This window comes from Rattus rattus, chromosome 5 (assembly GCF_011064425.1).
Source record: "Rattus rattus isolate New Zealand chromosome 5, Rrattus_CSIRO_v1, whole genome shotgun sequence".
NCBI classification, from domain to species: Eukaryota; Metazoa; Chordata; class Mammalia; order Rodentia; family Muridae; genus Rattus; species Rattus rattus.
Genome location: NC_046158.1, coordinates 10,827,965 through 10,847,904, shown reverse-complemented (window position 1 = coordinate 10,847,904; position 19,940 = coordinate 10,827,965). Strand labels below are relative to the sequence as shown.

The following is a 19,940-nucleotide window of genomic DNA, read 5'->3' as shown; positions in this document are numbered from 1 at the left end:
AGTGCCTACCTGCCTGTCCAGGACACCAGACACCCCCCCCCCAAAAAAATGGAGTGCAAATTACTTGTTTGCACCAGCCAGGCTGTCCCTTCCATACTGGGGTAATAGGGCCCCACTGGAGGGCAGAGGTTGTGATACTCTGGCCTGTTACTCGGCTTAGCTAGTTTAGTACTACAGACTTAGAAATACCTATAAAATAATTACAATACAAACACAGTAGACCAAGTTATTTCAAAGTTACTTGTCAAGTGATCCCATTGCTGAATGAAAAGATTCAACCTTTCCCATCACTCGCAATGGGAGGTGGAGAAAATCTCTATCTGCAGCCAAGCACCATTGGTTCTAGAAAATGATTACAGGTGAATTAGCTTCCAGATTCAAATGAGGGCCTAGAGTGTTCTAGCTTGCTTGTGGCTTTTTCACCCTCACAAATGCTGGGCAATGATGTCTCCAATTCCGCTTCCAGACAGCCAGAGCCATCTCTCTGAGTGCATTTCTTCTCCTGCCATAGGTAAGGTCTTCTTGGAAGAGCTCCAAGTGGGGACACATGGGTCTGGGTAGAAAGAAAACCCACTTTTCTCCAGTGTAGTTCAGCACCTGACACCCTCCAGTCACCCAGGGACAGCATGGGAACCAGGAACTATGTATGCCCCAGCCTCAAAGTGGCTGGGGCCTCATGGTTCTCCATTCTTAGCATTTGGCTTAGTATTGGTAAGCTGAAAAGTAATGTGCCCCTAAGCACTCAAGGATATACTGGGGTTAACAAGCCCTGATGGTTAGACAGCAAACCATGCCGCAGGAGAGACAAGAACTTGTCTGTTTCACTGCTTGGCCCTTGAGATGCAGTGGTGACAGTCCTTGGGGTGGATGGCCTGGCCAGTCTTGTTGAGTAAAACAGCCCACTTGGCCATCTGAAAATGCACAGGCAGCTTAGGTCCCTAAGCGGCTACCTTGGAGAAGAGGCACACTCTCTAGAGTCAGCTGGCAGCTGGCCTTGGCTAACAGCAAAGTAACCACACAGCTGTGATATACCCAGACAGTGGCTGCCTTTTGCTGTTGGCTCTGCCACACCCCTCAGCAATTGCTGTCCCCAGTGTCCCTCTCTGCCTGTTCTCAGTAAATGGATAATGAGCACCCTGCAAATACTAAGCAGTCATCTTGAGAGCCTCTGCAAGCAGAAGACAGCAGACACCATGGCAATGAGGGACCGAGGGAAGGCAGAAAAGCCGGCAGCAGAAACAACAATTACCTGTGTCCTCGCCTGTGGATAACACACTCTGTGCTACCCACCTTTCTAACACCTCCACTCTCAATCCCCAATATCCTCCAGAGGGACACAGGAAGTGAGCCAATGGGGCTCTGGAATCACCTGGCCTGTCTGTCACCTGGTGCCATTATCTGCAATAAAAGAAACTAAACAACTCCTTGCCAGCCAGTTCCAGCCACATTCTAGATGCTGTGGTGAGTACCTGCCAGGTCTCCTGTTCACTTTCAAGTCCTTCACCAAGAACTTCAGGGCAACCACAGATGTGTCTTCTCTCCACGGAGGACTGAAGAGGAGAGAGAGGAAGGACACGGGCTTCAGAGCACACTCCTGATCTGCTAGGTCTCTACAGAAATCCTTCAGTGCCAGGAAAGTAAGCACAGGTGACAACTGCCAACCCAGATTATGCTAAGCCTGACAGCTTGAGACAAATGACTTCAACAGAGCAGGTTTTGTTCTAGGAAACACTCAGATAATACTAAAGCACAGACACATAAACACTAGAATGCCCGTTGAAGCCACTGAACAGTAGACCTTCTGTTAACCTATCTCTCATAAGGAAAACCACTATTTCCCCACAGTCAGTGAAGAGCCAAAGAAACTTCACCATAAGTTTTTGAGGAAATGGCAGGTGTCCTGAAACAAAGACAGAAGTCTGGGGATGCACCCCGCACAGACCTTCTAGCTGCTCTCTCAATTAGAAAAGATTGAGGGGCAGGAAGTCAAGCATCAGACACCTTCTAGCTAATCCCCACCCACGGCAACAAAGCCAGTCCAACCAGAGACTGGGGTGGGGGCTAGGAGAAGCCACTGGGTGCAGAAGAAACTCCTGGAGAGGACCCAATACAAAGTCTGCACGCCTACCTCACAGGTGACCAATTACCCCTAAGTACCCTCTCTCCTGTTAGATCACCCAGGCAGGGAGCATAGCCAAGTGGAGGCCAGGCAGAGGGTCTGGTGCTTCCAATGTTCTGCACAGAAGTCTACAAGATAAGGTTCAGACGTACTGAGGTCAGTATCCCAGGAGAACCGGAGTGAGAGACAAAGCTTCCTCAGGAAGTTGTCCTTTAGAGTTCCAACATGGCAGACATCACGTGGGATATCATCAGTTCTGCAGGTGTCTTGCAGTTAGGCAGGATCCCTCATACTGGGTGATCGGACACCTCTAGAGCTTGTGATAACACTAGGGTTAGCATCTACAAATCCCCGGGGGACTTGCTTCCCCAGGTGTTGACATCCATGGCTGACTCAGGCAGCTCTGCCATCAGCTTCTAGCTTCCCTCTTCAGGCCCTCACCTGCTCCTGCCAGTCAGCTTTCACTTTCACCATACCTTGCCACATCTTCTTGGCAGCCGGTCACTCTTTAAAGACAACGGCAGTTCATTAAGTCAACCACAGCATTAGCCGTGGATTTTTACTGTGGCACTTTTGGAACTGTCTTTCCTTGCAAGTTCCTGGGACAACTGCAACACTCTCTGTTGGTTTGGTTACAGAAGAGTCAGCTTACAACATCTGATGTGACTTAAACAAGTTAGTTACCAGATCAAAAGCCAGAACTGATATAAGCAAAAAAGATGACAACAAGTCTTGCCAGGTCACCTGCAGATCCACCAGCAAGTATCAAGAATAAAAAGTCCTCTCTTCTACTGAGTGGCAAAAAATAAAAATAAAAAACCCCCACAAAAACCATGATATAAACTGTCTTCTCAATGTCCTGTCTTAGTTTTGGCTAGTGCTTGCCAAGGACTCAAGGAAACCTGAGATGGCTTAAGAGGTTAAAAGCACAGACTGCATAAGGGTGCTGTCGGTGCTCACCTTTAATCACAGCCCTCAGAAGGCAGAGGCAAGCAGATCTTTCAAGGCCAACCTGGTCTATAGAGTGAGTTCCAGGGCAGCCAAGACTACACGGAGAAACCCTGGCTGGAAAAATCATAAACAAGCAAGCAAACAAACAAAACCCCACACACTGCTCTTTCGGGGGACCAGAGTTCCATCCTAGCACTTACACTCTACAGTTCCTCAGAAGCACCTCGAACTCCAGCTTCAGGGAATTCAACACCTCTGGCCTCCAAGGCAAACTGCACTCACCTGCACACACCCATGCCCACATAATTCAAAACAAAACTATTAGGAAGAAAGAAAAGGAAAACTTGAGATCCAAGAGAACAATTTCATTAGATTCCACGCAGAATCAGTGGGTTCCAGGTCAGCTGGGACAACATCATGAGACTCTGTTTTAAAAAAATAAAAGTCAAAGTGGCCAACAATGAGGAAAGAGAAGGTAAACATTTTAAAACAGTCATTTGCAATTGTGTACTTGGAAAAAGGGCTCCTTTGCAAATCTGTTTAAGAGGAACACAGCAGTGTTCAACACTAGACCTAAAACCAAAGGTGCAAGAAGAAGAGTAACAATTTGTTGTCTTGCCCTGTGAGATCTGTAATTAGAGGTTAGTTCAACAGTTGTAAGCCAGTGAAGCCAAACCTAAGCAGCGCTGGGAAGGCTACTGCACAGCCACTTAAATCCCATTTACAGGAGCCGCTCGAAGGGGTGTGAGGTCTGCAAAGGTGAATAACTTAGCACTAAGGGAGAACTAAACACATGTGGAAAGATTTCTTAAAAGCTATGGTTAGTGAACAAGAAGCCCAGCAAGAAGACGCTTTGTAAACTTTCTGCTTCTGCAGAGCAGTCCCCAGAGTGGGTTTCTAAGTTTCTCGGCCCAGTGCCCACCATATGGCCGGCTACCTAGCAAACCAGGTTGAGGTTTGACAAGAATGGGGACCTTCCAGAGCTGAGAGGGTAGGCTCTATTGCTGGGTATGGGGAAAGTCAAGCTGATCAGGTTATCAGGTAGCGGCTAGGATAAGAGGTTGGGGACAGGATGAAGACGGTGTTCTGAGCTGGCGACCTCAGGAAAGCCATCTGCCCCTGCTGTGGCTTCGACCCACGCAGCTGTTGCGCCGGAGGAACGTCCACCGGCGCGCGGGGCCCTCACCTCGCACGTCCGCCGCCAGCGCTCGCCAGGTGGGTGCGTAGCCGATGCAGTGGCCGCACCACGACGAATGGAACTGCACCAGCCACGCGGCTGAGCTGTTGCCCGTGGCCGAACGCACGCTGCCGCTGTCCAGCAACCACACGGCGTCCTCGCCCACGCGGTACAGCCGCGCCCCGCCGCCCTCCTGGGGCCCCACTGCCGCCACCACCGCCAGCAGCAGGAGCAGCCGCGGCCCCCGCGCCGCCTGAGGAGAGAGTGGCCGCCGCGCATCAGCTCCGGGACCGCGCGCCACAGCCCGGGCGGCAGCCATGTTGGGAGTGCCGCCGGCGCGTTGACCTTTCACCTTAGCAACCGCCATCACGTGCTTGCGCGCGCCGGTCCGGCCTGTGCACTAGCCCCGCCCCCGAATCCGCTAGTCTTTCCAGGTACTACCCTTCGCTCTTCTCGCCCCGCCCCCATAATCTGGCCCCGCCCCGAGCGCTGGTCATTCAGTGTCCCGCTCCGCTCGCGTTTTTGCTCCGCCTTCGTGCGCTGTTCCCGCCCCAGAATGTAGACCCCGCCTCATTCCTTAGGCCTGCTCCGCCCCTATACTCCTGGCCCCGCCCCTGCTCCGGGATCACGGTTGGCCCTATTCCAATCTTAGTTCTTACCCAACCACAAGCAATTTTCACCTAGAGAAAGGCCTGGGCCTAGGTAGCCAGATTTAGCAAGGGGAAATAGCCCATGCCACGTTGAATGTGGAGTAAACACCAGGCCAAGATTTTCAGTCTGAAATGCAGATTTAATAAGACATAAATAGGTTGAGAAACTGCTTGCTATGTGCATCCTAGATTTTACATGCAACCTATGATTTTAACTGTCAACTTCAAACGTCCATGATAATCCCTTGACCTTTTTATAACCCACAAGATACAGTAGAACCACCAGGCAAAGTCGACCGGCTTCCTGCTAAGATTGTAGAAGGGACAGGTAGACCTGATTCTTCCTTTTTAGACAGGGTTCTAAAGCTGGCATGGAACTCACTATGTAGCTGAGTCTGTCCTCCTGTCTCCCTGCACTGGGATTGCAGATGTGCACCACTATGCCTGGCTTCTCCAATCACTTAGTCTACTTTACTATGCTAATCTTCTGCTCTTCACCAACCACTAGAGAGAGCACATACTCTCTTCTACTTCCTGTGCGCCTCTATCTGTCTGCCTGAGCTCCCTTCACACTCTATGGTTTTTTCCTACCTTCACTCCCTGTCAACTGGTCTCTTGTTTCCTTTTGACCTATGGTTGACTTTATTTAATCCTGTTACGATAAACAGAAAGCTCATGGACTAAAGGTATGTGCTGGGACTGAGCTATACCACAACTAGAAACAGGTTTTTTCCCCTAGTAAATAACACAGTCTTGGGGTTCACAGTGTGATCGAATATCCTACAACAGGGAGACAATGGTTGGGAGAAAATATGGAAAAGCTGTTTGGTTTTTAATGGTCACCAGAGGGTGAGTAAGCAGGACCAGGGAACAGAGGGACTGATAGCTGCCTGGGCATTGGGGGCGGGGAGGCAGGCACTAGAGCAGGACTGGCTGATTGGCCTGGATTGGTGTGTGGGAAGGATCTGGCCAAGGCCAGTCTGGGACAGAAGAGCCTGAGCTCTCTACACAGAGGGCAAGAAAGTGGGAGGCAGGATGTGGATAGGGAGACTTCCGGGGATATGAGGAAGGGAGTCTGGAAACTGGTTGAAGCCTGTCTCCAGCTGATAGTCAAGAATTCCAATGCAGTTAACATTTGTTGACACGAAGACAACATTTTCAAATAAGGAGGTTAAAGTAGCAACAAGCCATGTTTGAGTCTTCGCGATCTAAACCTGCAGGTTTCTAGGAAGTTCACAAGGAACTTGTTTACAGGAAAAGAAGTTCCTTCAACTCCTGTGGACCAAGGCTTTATTTTACCAGGTTTTAATTCCATCCAAGATGGCTTTAGAACCATCCTATAATCTCACTTATTGGAAAGGGGAAAAGAGAAAGAGGAAGGGAGAATCCCTTAGATACCTGTTGAGCAAGAAACTCTTGACAGCCTCTGAAATCCTGTACATGGCTATTGCGAAGCCACTTTGGTATGACTTTCCTTTGAAAATCCAACATCCAGGATTGGGTGCGCCCTATTTTGCATCTGAGCGTCTCTCTGTTAACACTGTGCTGAAGTTTTTGTTGCTTTCTTCCTAATGAACCCTGACTCCCCTGCCATCTGGTCCATCCTGAAATTCTTATCTGTCAAAGAGATAAATAAAGTCAAAGATGTGACAATACCTGGGTGGAAATCCTTGAAGTTTGAGGAGACGCCTCAGGTTGCTGGGGACTACGTGGGTTGTGTCTACTGCTGCAACTGTGTCTCACAGATGACAAGCTGTAATCCCAGCCCACACAGCCAGTCCTGGGGCAGAGCTCGGCCTTAGGCAGGACGAGAATACACTTTCCAGGGAGTTTATGGCTCTCAACCATTTGTAAAAGCCCCAGCGGCCTTTGTGTATGTTTTATGAGAGTGGCTGTCATGGTGGAGCAGGAGGGCATGGGACCCTAGGGACTTGGGAAATTCATGTGACAGTTTGGCATGTGGAAAGCAGAAAGCATGGTCTAAGGGGACTGGTTTGCAAGCACTGACAGAGACGGATCACAGGAAAATCAAAAGTGTGGTTTAACTGGGAAATAACTATTTTCTATGAAAAATAATAACTTCTCCTGAGGCTCTTGTCAAGATTTATGGGTTCAAGTAGTTATGAGGGATGAGAACCAGGGCGGGTACAGCCTGAGACCTTGGAGGGAGGGACCTTGGACTGAAGCCTCACTACGGTCAATACGTTTGAATGCCAAAGCGCTCTGCTCAAACACATCCTGGGCAGATAAAACAAGTCCAGCACTTTCTGCAGATATGCTTTCTCTCCGCCCACAAGAGCAGTTTTACGACTTGGCTCCTGCAGATGGCCTGGCCTGATTCTCATTAGTTTCCCATCACCAGCTTCCCACCAAGGACACCGTGCCAAGGCTAAAGCATGCTGCACCTGTTCTGGGGCCAGGGGGAATTCTGGCTGTACCATGTGTAGCCCTACTGTGCCCCATGAAATAAACTGGGCAGGGGCAAGGGAGGTGAACTGTGGAACTTGAGGCAATTTTGCGAGATTTCGATGGGGGATACTTAATGTCGTGCCAAACGTGTGTGTAAAATGCATAATCTCTCTCACTGGGCCTCACAAGTCCAATGGGGTTATCAATGAATAGAAAAAAAAAAAAGTAAAAACAAAACAAAACAAAACAAAAAACTGACTAATTCATTCCAGAACCAGAGAACAGACGATAGGAAAGCCATAGGTCAGAAATGTGTCTTGAAATCATGTACACAGACTTCATTTTCCTGTGCTCTGGGTGGGCTGGGAAAGTTGGTGCAGGATCCTAGCTGGCAGATCCCTGGAGCCGAGTGTTGGCTGGGTCTATTGGATAAAAGCTGGCTTACTGAGCAGTTCATTGGAGCGAAGAGGCTGGGACGCCCCCGTGGCAAGTTAAACTGTGGGTCTGCAAGGGGCTGTTGGGAAAGTGACCTACATCATAGCAGGGGCACAAAGGAATTGTAAGTGGCCTGGGAATCGGCACCTAAGCAGGTAACAGAGGCAGAACAAATCTGGTGACCAGTCCCAAGGGGTTTTCCCATTCCACCTGTCATTAAATTGGGGTTCCCCAGGGGCCATAAGCTATCCAGAGGAGATCCATCCATACTTCTGTGCATCTGAGCATAGGTGGGAGAAACCAAGACTTGGATGGATCAGCCCTGGACTCCATGTCTCCAAGGCTAGCAGGATGCTCACGTATCAGGAATCCACACCCATAAGGGCCCTCTGATTCAAAAAGTGAGTAGTGGCACAATTTTTTTAACATACTAAAAATCGCTAATATATACATATATACTTTTTCAAGTTGGGTTTCTCTGTGTGGTTCTGGCTGTCCCGGAACTAGCTCTGTAGACCAGGCTGGCTTTGAACTCACATAGATCCACCCACCTCTACCTCCCCAGGGCTGGAATTAAAGGCATGCACCACTGCACCCAGGTAATACATACATTTTTAAAAGACAACGTTATGGTATGTAAGTTATGTCAATAAAACTTGGCTAGAAGAGGCAGGAGAGAGATCTCAGCAGCTAAGAGCACTCGCTGCTCTAGCAGAGGACCAGGACTTGATTCCCAGCACCCACAGCGGTTTGTGAGGGATTCAACACCCTCTTCTGACTCTCTACAGGCACCAGGGCACAATCATGGTGCACAGACATTTATGCAGGCAAAACAGGCACACGCAAACATTTTTTAATTTTAAAAGATGATTGGATGGGCCAGGGAGGGAAGACTCAGTCGGAGAGCCATGATCAAAGCACATTCCACACCCAGGAAACACTCAGGGAAAAAAAGAGTGCTAAAAACCTAAGACAGCTAAGCACTGTAATGCAGGCCTGTGCTACTCAGGAGGCCAAGAGAGGAAATTGAAAGTTCACGGTTGCCTGAGTGGGAGTGAGTTTGAGGGCAGCCTGGGAACCCCAGTGAGTTCCTGTCCCTCCAGGTCTTAGTTTCTCTCTCCGGGTGCTGATAAAAACTTAAAGGGGGTGTTGAGATGGCTCAGTGGGTAAAGGGGGCTTGCTGCCAAGCCTCGAGACCTGAGCTTGATCCACAAGACTCCGTGGCGAAAGGAGGCCCTGGCCACATCGGTGGGAAGGTAGGTAGACAAGCGCCTGCTGCCGGCGCTGCTACGATGGTGCATGTGCAATGGAGAGACGGGAAAGGTGGAGTGTGTGGTGGGGATGGAAGAGAAAGGGAAGCTGAGGAGTTCACACTCTGTGGAGAGAGGTAGAATTGGAGGCGAGAACAGGCAGATGTGAGGTCATCGTGACATGCTGGCCCGGCTGCTGCCAAGGGACCATGTCTGGGTCCATGGTCCTCCTGCACAACAAGTGGATATCTGAGGGCTGTGCTGCCACAGGGGGACGTGCTGATCTGAGTGGCCTGTGCTGCCGTCTGAAGCCATGGGGACATCAGGGCCCAAGCTGCTGCAGGGGCCACATCTGGGTCCATTGTCCTATGGCACTGGGATCTGTGTTGATATCCCAGACCTATGTTACCGCCAAAGGCCATGCAGGTGTCCCTGGTCTGGACTTTTGCCTGAGGCACTGTGCTGAGCTGGTCCCTCACCTGGGCAGCCAAGTAGAGCAGACCCTGATGTTGGAAGATGGTGAGCCAGCCCCGAGGGTATGAGCCATGGAGAGCTGGCTCCTCCCCCAGGCCTCTATGGGATGACTTGGGCAAGGGAAAGGTACCCTCCCCACCTTGCTTCTCAATGTCTGTCTCAGGTCATGAAAGCAGACCGCTAACCGGCTGTGGCACTTGGGAACGGGCCCCTCACCTTGCCTGAGCGACGCAATAGAACTGACCCTGGAGTCAAAGGCACAGGTGAGTCAAGGGAGAGCTGGCCCTGCCCCTCACTGTTTGCTGCACTCAGAACAGGCCTTGAGCCTCGCTGGCTGTGGCATTGGGTGAGCAAGGCAGGGCAGAGCTAGAGAGCTCACCTTGGTGGTGTGGGCACAGGAGAGCTGACAGGCTGACCAACTCAGCTACCTCCCAGGTCCAGATCCAGGGATTAGAGTTGAACTGCCGGAGGGCATGAGGGGACCTCCATTACACAGGGCAACAACAGGATATGTGAGAAGAGTCCCGGTGAGGATCCAGTATTGATAGGATAGTGGGAGCCTGACGCTTCAATTAGTACTGGGAGGGGGAATCTTGGTAACGCAGAAGTATAAAAAATGTCATTTTCCAAAGATAAGTTCTTCAAATTTTAGGTTATTTATTTTTTAATTTTTTAAAAACTGATATATAAGGCAAATGTGTATATATTACCTGGCTACAGTGTGAAGTTCTCAACTGCTTTTATGTGAGCAATTTCTCATTATCACCAAGCGAAACACCACCTCCTACAACCCAGCTTTTTCATGGAGCACAAACCAATGTCATTGGCACAGATTATTCGTAAGCATAATTTTGCTTTGTTTTCCAGACAGGGTTTCCCTGTGTAGCCCTGGCTGTCCTGGAACACACTCTCTCTGTAGACCAGGCTGGCCTTGAACTCACAGATTTGCCTGCCTCTGCCTCCTGAGCGCTGGAATTAAAAGTGTGCACCACCACCACTTGGCAGTAAGCATAGTTTTTATGGGTTTAAAATAAGACAAGGGGTTGGGGATTTAGCTCAGTGGTAGAGCACTTGCCTAGGAAGCGCAAGGCCCTGGGTTCGATCCCCAGCTCCGAAAAAAAGAACAAAAAAAATAAAATAAAATAAAATAAAATAAAATAAAATAAGACAAGAGCAAAGCTGAGAGTTGAAGGGGATGGATGGGGAGGAGAGCGAGTGGTAGAGGATGAGTGCAGTCAGATGGCACACTTGGGGAACAGTGTCATGAGACCAGCAAGATGAACAGTGAGTATACATCAACAAACAGGGAACTGTGAAGAATGCAAACCAGACGATTAGGTACACACACCCATGTATATACACACACACACACCTATACACGTGCACATGCATGCTGATTTAAGACACAGAAAGCAACCTCTGGGAGTTCCGACCATGTATATGAGCTTCATCCTATGATATCCTGTTCAAGCCAGATTCAAAAATCAGATTTTGAAATCTGCTTCCTCTGAAAAACCTAACTGACTGACTTCTAGGTTTGTGTAAAAAGCCAGCCACTCCCGTTAGAGAGCAGGGCAGCTCATGTCTATAATCCCAGTACTTGTGAGGCTGAGGCAGAGAGAGTTCAAAGCTAACCTGGGTTACAGAGTAAACCCCTGTCATACATGAACATACACACACAGTGCCACCTCCTTGGGGCACTAAAGACAGGGGGAGAACACTGTACAAGTAAGACGCATAGGACACTCCTGCCTGCATGAGGCATCCAGTCAGAGTCTAGCACAAGATCCTAGAATCCCTCAAGACAGCCCATCCATTTGATTGCTCTGGGCCCCACAGAGCCTCCTCGGAGCTAAGGAAGTAGACAAGATTTTACCACTGTCTGAGCCTGTGTACCAGCACTCAGCAGCAACAGCCAGAACAACACTGTGGCTACCAGGCTGCCAGCAGTGAGTGGCAGGCAGCCTTTTCTCCCTCATGATCTTACCAGAGTCTGCAAAGGGAGGGAAAGGTGGAGCCTCTAACAGAAGTCACTGCTTTTGGTGACCTCTCCTTGCCCTTATACATGCCCCCGAATTGTTCTGTTCTCCTGGGGGACTAACCATGGGAACCCACCCCAGGGCCACTCTAGTCCCTATAGAGATCCTGTACCCCAGACCCCTGGTGAGCCTACCCCTGAGCTAGATGAGGTCCTGGACATTGCAAACTGGTCTCATTCCCACCATTAAGCAGGAAATCCTGAGTGGTTGGGTCAACAAGTCCCTGATGTCTGTCCTCAGGGAAGAAGGTGTTCTTGTAGAGAATGGTCACTGCTTCCTTGTAAGAACCACCTGTGTCACCTGCCCACACTTTTAATAACCACCTTGGTCATTCTGTCCCAGAAGGCCCCCAAGGAATAAAGGAGGTAGTCTTGGCCTTGGTGTAGTCAGCCAGGCCTACAGGGACAAAACTCTTTTTGGGTCCCTAGTCACTGTGTTCCTGAGAAAAATCAGTATTGCAGAAAATGCTAAGAAAGCAAGAGTAAAATAATAAATCACAGGACAAGCTTCTTCTTCTGGGAAGAAGCTGTAGGCCTTGCTTGCCTAGAGTGCCTAGTTACATGTTCTCCATCTCCACAGGATGAACAAAGGTCCCTCAGCCACAAGCAATCCATCAGAAACATTGCTATGTCTAACAGCAAGATCCAGACGGAACTGAAGACAGACGGAACTGAAGACATTCTTCAGTTGGTAAAGCACTTGCCTTGCAAGTATGGGAACAAACATTCAATCCCCAGAATCTATTTTTTTTAAACAACAAAAGCTCAACCAACCAACTAACCAACCATCCAAACAAAACAACAACAACAACAACAACAACAAAATCCCGGAGACACAGCTCAGCAGGTAAAAGCCCTTGTCCCTAGAACCACTGTAGAACCAATTCCCAAAAGCCATCCTCTAACCTCTACACAGGGACCATGGTGCATATGCATGTACACACGCACGCGCACACACACACACACACACACACACACACACACACACACGCACACACACATACCCCCCACACACACACAGTGGCATGTCAGATATCTGAGTTTCTATCATCTTTTAGAGCACATACACCTAGGGACTGTCTCCAGGGACCATCCCTGACAGTGCAGCCAGAGACTCACACAAGATTCTCCTGCTGAGTTGGGTGGACACCACATCCACTGGCCCAGCATCTCCTGTCCCTAGAAGATCAGCACAGGCACCCTCAGAGACAGGGTCAAAAGCCCAGTCTCTCCTAGGGAGCTGCTGTGTACCCAACAAATCCTGGAGCTTGGACTGGTCCTCTGTGCAGCAGCTCTGACCTGCCTTCTCCTCCTCGCTAGTGTGCTTGAGGGACTCAGCCTGGCCACTGGGCACCACGGGCACTGGGCCTGGGGGTGTAGACCAGGAGGGTGAAGATGTGGCTTCCCTTCTGTCTGAGATGTATTCTATCCCTTGCTGGTGCTCTGCACCCTTGAAACACTGTACCCTTTCCCGAGGTCCACCTTGGCTGTCTAAGGCCTGAAGATCTCTGGCCACACAAGACCCGGGGGATGAAGTCAGGGGCTGAGCTGACAGTCTTGTGGACTTCCCAGGGGCACTTCCATCCCCATTACTCAAGGGAGATGTTGAAGTTGAGTCACCCAGGTCTCCAGCTTGCCCAGGTGCAACCAGGTGTCCTGACTCCTGAGGCCCCAGGGAGAGGGCTTCCCCCAGAACCTCCTCGGATAAAGAGGACATGTCCTCAGTGGTAACGGTTGGACCCTCTCCTAGGGTGTCCAGTGAGTCACCTGAAAACATGGCCTCCTCAGGTGGGGAAGGGAAGTCTTCTGAGCTGGGGTTGGGCTCACTGATATCACTCTTTGCTTGGGGAGCGGGAGGGGGTGGAAGGAGGTGGGTGACCCTGTGGATGGAGGACGTAAGGTCCCCACTGCCGTAAGATAGCACCTCATCCACAGGAGACAGTATTTCAGTCAAGAAGCCACCTTCACCTGAGGGACTGGCTAGCTCTGTGGCACGGGGAGCTCCGCCCTCAGAAGGAGCCTGCGGGGTAGTAGCCACCTTTGAATCAGGTGAGGCCTGTAGGGGTTTCCTCTGCATGGATGGGCTTGCGACAGCGTCCTGGGGCTCCTCCTGGCAGCCAGCTGAGGCCTCGGTAGGCTTGCTTACTTTACTGAGACCTGCCCCCTCTAAGGAGGACGTGTCCAAAGGAACAGACAGTGACAGAGTCGAATCACTGACAGACGGACTCTGGGGTGGGAACACTGTGAAGGTGGCCACAGGGGACATCTGCCTGGTTTTCTCTGTATTGGATGTATCACTCAGACTCCTATGGGTTCTGGAAGCTTCTTGCTCTCCCCCAGGACCTGGGGAGGTATATCTGGTATGGGGCCCTCCACTGCCTTCCAGGTTCAATGAACCATTTGTAGGCAAGGAGCTCCCTGAGTCTGGTTCAACACGAGGGCTGGGCTCTGCAAGGTTCTCACTGTTCTCTTCCCAGATTTGGCTGGAGGACTCTGACAGCTCTGACCCCAACCTTGGAGAAGGAGCACGTGGGAATGGCAGCGGCCAGCCAGCCTGAAGGGAGCTGAAGTCTGGCTCTAAACCTGCTGCCACAGCTACCTCCTCAGAGAAGCCCCTGAGGAGTCTGGCCCCTCCACCTTCCAGTCTCTGCGGGGTCACTCGTTCTACATCGCCAGGAACCCCCTCTAGCTGAGGAAGGCCTCGGTGGAGACCCCAGAATGAAGGCAGGCCTGGGTCCTTCCAGGAATCATGAGCAGAAAGCTCCCTAGACCAACTAGGATCTGCATGCAGCAGGGTATCTTCAGCTTCCAAGTGGGACAGGGATGCGGAACTGTCAGAAAGCTGGACTAGGGTAGCCGTGGCTTTCTGAAACTCCTGGAGAGATGCACAGGAGAGGTTGCTCGCTGAGTCAGCTGAGTGGGCGAGGGATAAAGCAGGGCCTTCAGAAGACCCTGAATGGTTACTAGCAGTCTCAGAACACAGCTCCGAGATGGCAGCAGGCTGGCATGGAGGGCTGTCGAGGTGCCAGGCAGACTGTGCTTCAGCCTCATAGGCCGCAGGAGCTGCTGAGGCGAAGTGAATTAGGGAGTGGCTCACAGATAGTACCCCCTACACGGAAGACTATCCCAGAAGCAGCGTTAGTTACACTTCTATAGAGAGAGCAAGGGCAGTCCCTAAAAAGGATGTTCCAACCGAGGACACTAAAAAGAGCAATGGTATCGGTGTGCTTAGTCCTTTGACAATCCCCAGTTAACTGTCCCTTCCTTCCCTACTGGTGGGCCACATGTAGTTGTCCCCCAAGTGTCTGGACGCAGCCTACAACCCCTCAGCTGCTGTTAGATCTGGTGGGTGGCCCTGCTTGGCTCGCTCTGAAGTTTTAGACTCAGCCTGTAGCCCTGGGGGAAGGGGTCAGTAGAGTTCCCCCATCCGAAGCCTACAACCCCTCAGCTGCTGTTAGATCTGGTGGGTGGCCCTGCTTGGCTCGCTCTGAAGTTTTAGACTCAGCCTGCAGCCCTGGGGGAAGGGGTCAGTAGAGTTCCCCCATCCCACCATGGCCGGCAACACGCCTTCAGAAAGACTTCATTTTGATCCAAGAACTACTCTTCTAAGTGAAGTGTTGAGCTAGTCCTGGGGTGGGGGCTGGGTCCTAAAGGGATGGGAGCCTCACCTGGTGGAGTAGCCTCCTGCTCAGCTTCCAGGTGGGCCGAGCAGAAGTCCCGGTTCTCCTGCTGACAGGCTCCGCCCCTGCAAGCGAATGGTGAAGCCGAGGCTGCTAGGGAAGGAGTCTTGCCTTCCAGCTGCCCCTGCCCCAGGACTCGCAGCCAGTAACCCCCATGCCACACTCTCAGGAACAGCCCTGCCCGTCACCCACCCTTGGAAGTGAGCATTGCCACACTGGGATACCTGGGACCCTGCCTTTGATGCCTTTGATGACAGATGACATCTGACCACAGGTCACCTTGGTAAGGTGACACTTCTAGACACCTGCAACCCCCAGCTGCACCTTGGCCCTTCACTGAGTATCAGTAGTTTTTGACACTAAGAGGAGTCAGGCCCAGTAGGTAGTGTACTGCTGGACCCAGTCCCGGAAGGGTGGGGCTAGGGCTAGGCATGGAGAAGTTCCAGATGCGGACCGAGACTGTTTCCATGCTTCGTGCCTTTACCCTACCCATGTTCCACACCTTTGCTGCTCTGACTCAGAGTGTGCCTCTTCTCGGGCTTCTTCCTTCGAGCTTCTGGAAACATCCAGCCCTTGGCTTGTTCTGTTTTCAGCCACGTGCTGGAAATACAGAGAAAGAAGTCCGTCAGGGCCTCCCCACTTCCTCTGCTGGGGATCAAAGACTGTGCTTTCAGAGACCGTTGCTAAGGAATAAAGATTACCCATTGAAGAGGACCCCAAGGATCCCAACCACCCAATGCCCCTTTCACCCTGGGAAGACTTTCTGCACAAGCGTTGAGCGTGAGGTGAGACCCAGGGAACCTTGCAGAACTGGATGAACTGTCTGGAATGCTTTCTGAGCCCTCGGCCCACAAGAGCCCTGTGTGATGTGAGGCCACACGGCAGGCCAATGCTCCCTTTAACCTGCACACAGCACATGGCCACACCCCGACTCACTCTGGCTTCCTGGGGACAAGGACCATCTTCACTTAGGGACTGCCCATACTGTCCCTGCAGGCTCCAAGCATGGCTTTCTGTAGTAGCCAAGGGCTTCTCCACTGCCTGGGCGGCACTGGGCTTGGTCTGTAGGTCTCCTGTGGGACAAACAGTGTGAATGCTGGCAGGTGCAAATGCAAGTGGGGAAGGGAGTGGCTCCCAGGGGAGGGAATGTGGGAATCCAAGATGGACGGAAGACATGACTATGGCCCTTGGTTAGTGTAAGGATCCACATATGCGATTATGTGCTTCCCAAATTACCCTCTTGGGTAGTTAGTGATATGAAGTCCCAGGGAAAAAGAACATAAGGAAAGTCATTTAAAATGCATAGCCCTATTCTCAGGTGTGGTGGGACACACCTTTACCACAAGCTAGCACTTGGGAGGCAGAGGCAGGCTGGTCTCTGAGGTCCAGGCCAACCTGGTTAACATCTCGAGACTGTCTCAGAAGCCCTTTTTTTCCTCCTTTGGGGAACCTCCCACAGGTGGCCGGAGGATCCTTGCTAGAGCTGTTCCTTTCCTGTCTCAGAGCTGTACTGAGGCCCTCTAGCACAGTGACGGGCATGGACACTCAGGCAAGGGTATGGCTGGATCTTCCGAGGCAAGCTAAAAGGCTAGCCAAGTGGGCACAACGCAGGACACAGCAGAGCCTCCCCAGGTTACACCTTCACATTCTTAGATCTGAGTTCTGAGGCCTAAGGCCGCTGGCTGGACTGGAGCTATAACGCTAAAGCTCTCATCCAGAGCCTGGGGTCATCGCAGGAAGGACCCTGAAGTTCTCTAATGGTCACACTGAGTGTTCCTGAGGACCTTGTACGTACTATCTTCTGACTAGGGAGCAGCTGGCACTGGGTCAGCCTGGAGCATCCCAGACCATCGCTAACAAGCTCCACTATCATGGTCCTGGCACTTTAGTTCTTAGACCCCAATCTCTTCATCTGCAGGGTGGTTAATAAGTGTGTTCTCTCAAGAGACAAGGGTCTGTCCAAGTGTGGCGTAGACAGTGGATGCCTGCAGCATGACAGCTAGTGCACACATGACCACAGGGCAGAAGAGAGCAGCATGAATAGTTAGGGGCATCGGGCAGAACAAACAAATGTTCAGAGAGTCCTGAACAATGGTTAGGAGAGGTGTGACTCTAGTGGAAGGGGAGGTCATGGAGAACGGCTCTGCACGGACCAAGCTGCCATCACCTTTGGACAGCTAGGGAATCGCGTCTGTCCTAGCTCTTAGGTAATCCCCACGCACTGGGAATTGCATCCGTTCTCTTCGAGTAACCTTCATGCTCTGGGAAGGTCTAGTTTTTCCTAACTGACTTGAGACTCACCCTCTTAGCCCCTAATGCAGAGGACCTTGGTCCAGCACAATCCGGCAAGATTTTACGTCCTTCCTGCTTCTGAGGGTAGGTGCTCAGTAGGGGGGTAGAGTAGTGGAGCTTCTGAACCCAGGGCTGGGATGGGGGGGTGAAGAACTCAGAGGTGGCCTCCATTCTGAGAGCCAGCCAGGCCATGGGCAACCTCCAGAGGGAGAAGTGGACTCTCCCACTCCTTGCAGATCAGGAGTTCTGACCTCAAGGAGGCCTCAGGGCCGAGTACGTGGTTCAGAAAGTGAAGAATTTGATAGGTATAAAACTGTGGTCAGCTAATGTGGACAGGATGCTTCTGTCGTTGCTTATCTCTAAGTTCTTGGAGATGTCTAGATAAAACCAAGCTAAAGCTGAAATGATCAGACCAAGAATTGTCTTTAATGCTCCCAGAGGAGCAGCCAAATCATCTCCCATGGGCAACAGAGTCGGCCAGTCTTCTAGCCATGAAGGGGTCTGTGGGCATGATGGGGGAGCTATACGCATTTGTCCTCTTTGACTTTCCCTGGGGCCCTCCCTGTCCTTGCTCGAATGCTGAACACCAGCCTTGGACAAGGTCCGCTGGATGTGGGGGAAGCTCCTGGTCAGATCCACACGGGGTGGTCCACAGACCATCTCCAGAGGCCTTACCTGGAGGAGGCAGTTCCTTGGCCTCCTGTGGCTTTGGCTGAGAGACCGAGCTGCCATCTTTCTTGGTGGCCTGCATCAACAAGACAGACGGAGAGATATACCAAAGCCTACAGGAGCTACCTGGGGAGAGAACTCTAGAACTAGGGTGCCCAGGGGCCACCAGCACCACAGGGGCTAGAACATGGGCATCCAAGAGTCCGGACCAAGATCAAGCTTCAGACTGGCAGAATGACAGGGGATGGTCCCCCAAACAGGCAGGGCTGGGGAGAGGAACTCGCTGAGGGTTACATACGGGGGCAGTTGGGGTTTTCTGATGTCCAGGGTCCAGTGAGCTCAAGTAGAGCAGACCAGGGAGAAAGACACAAGGCTGTTTTCCAGGTCCTGAAAGAGATAGTGGCTAGGGTCACTCATACTGGCCAGCCTGGGCAGAACCCAGACTTAGAGGCAGCACACAGTCTGCTGCTTTGAAGCAGCTTCATCCTCTCTGTAAGGAGGGACACAAGGGCCCCACGGCTGCTCCTAACACCTCCTTCCACACCTGCTTCATCCTCTGACCATAATGCTGACTGGTCCTCCGCCCATGCCCAAAACTCTTCGGCATCCCTGACCACAGATGTCCTGGGGGACCAGCTCTACCCTCTGTCCCCCAGACTGTGCCTGGTACCCTGGAGTCCAAGCTACTGTGCTGTTCAAGTCATAACCTGCAAAACTTGGGCGTGAGATCTCATTTGCAAGAGGGCCTGTTCAGATATAATTAAGAATCTCTGCACAAGTTCTTAGAGTTGGGCCAGTCCAAACTTTAAAAAGAGATAGAATAAGAGCGGAAGTGAACACAGAAGAAGAGTCAGGCACAGGGAGGCAGAGACTGGGGACAGCCTTAGGTCTAGGGACATCTGAAGCCAGAGGAGCTAGAAGGGCCTTGCCCTGCAGCCTTTGGAAGGAATGTAGATTTGTCACTTTCGACAAGCCAGTGTGTATATTTGTTTGCAGAACTCTACCGTGGCAGGCACCAGAAATGAATATGACATTGATCACAGGGAAAGACTGAGATCAGAGAGGGGAGGAATATTGGGGGAGGGGGACACACAATGGGGCACAGGCTGAGCAGTCACACCAGCTGCCCATGGGCTGATGGGGACAGGAAGTGCGGGAGGGAGACTTCCTGGTGGGACAGTGAGCAAACCTGCCAGACCATGGGGAGGTGGGAACAGACAGGAATCACAGTAAACCCCACTAAAGTTCCTGCCTAGGACTTCTGCCTTGAACCAGGAAAAGGGACTCCCTTCATCCCAGGGGAGGGCATGCTCAGCCCTAATTCTTACAGCGGGACCTGGCCAGACCTTGCTGCTCTGACAGGTTTGTGTTCTGACCTGCCTGTGGGCAGCCCCAGGCCTACACTGGGTGGCAGACCAGATTAGCTCTGCAGCAGGAGAGCCTGTCTGGGCAGCTCCCTGTGGCATCCAGGTTCTGTGTCTCAGGCCTCCTGTGGCCCAGCCCGATGAACACTCTGATGCAACTTAGAATACACAGGAAGGCCTGGGTAGCCTTCACACACTGGCCTGGTGGCCTAGTATGTAGGACTGTCTCACCCCAAGTTTAATACTGCCCCTACAGAAGGCTGCGGCCAACTAACTGAGGGATTGTCTATTCTTGGCTGGTCACTGCCATTCTCCTGAACTACCTTGGCCATCATGTTCACTGTCCGTGGATGGGTTTCTGGTCCCAGGCATGACATCCGTTTGCCTCAGGTACTCATCTGCAGCTGAAGTTGTCTGGGGTGGTGTCACTTT

General features: G+C 51.5%; 1 protein-coding gene and 1 long non-coding RNA gene across 3 annotated transcripts in view; both read right to left on the bottom strand.

Annotated features, from left to right (window-relative positions):
• Nucleotides 1–4,594, bottom strand: part of Qsox2 (quiescin sulfhydryl oxidase 2) — a 40,477-nt gene extending 35,883 nt beyond the window's left edge. The window contains exon 1 of one of the 2 annotated variants that reach the window (XM_032903047.1): nt 4,257–4,594. In XM_032903047.1, the coding sequence (XP_032758938.1) occupies nt 4,257–4,566 (310 nt within the window). In that variant the 5' untranslated portion in view covers nt 4,567–4,594. The remainder of the gene's footprint in view (nt 1–4,256) is intronic. The other variant, XM_032903046.1, reaches the window with a different exon arrangement.
• Nucleotides 4,595–15,675: 11,081 nt separating this feature from the next.
• Nucleotides 15,676–18,527, bottom strand: LOC116901276. The gene is made up of 4 exons (XR_004387972.1): nt 18,443–18,527; nt 18,151–18,220; nt 16,120–16,256; nt 15,676–15,783 (listed from the first exon to the last, which is right to left on the bottom strand). It is a non-coding gene; the product is annotated as an uncharacterized LOC116901276 (long non-coding RNA).
• Between the last annotated feature and the right edge of the window lie 1,413 nt (nt 18,528–19,940).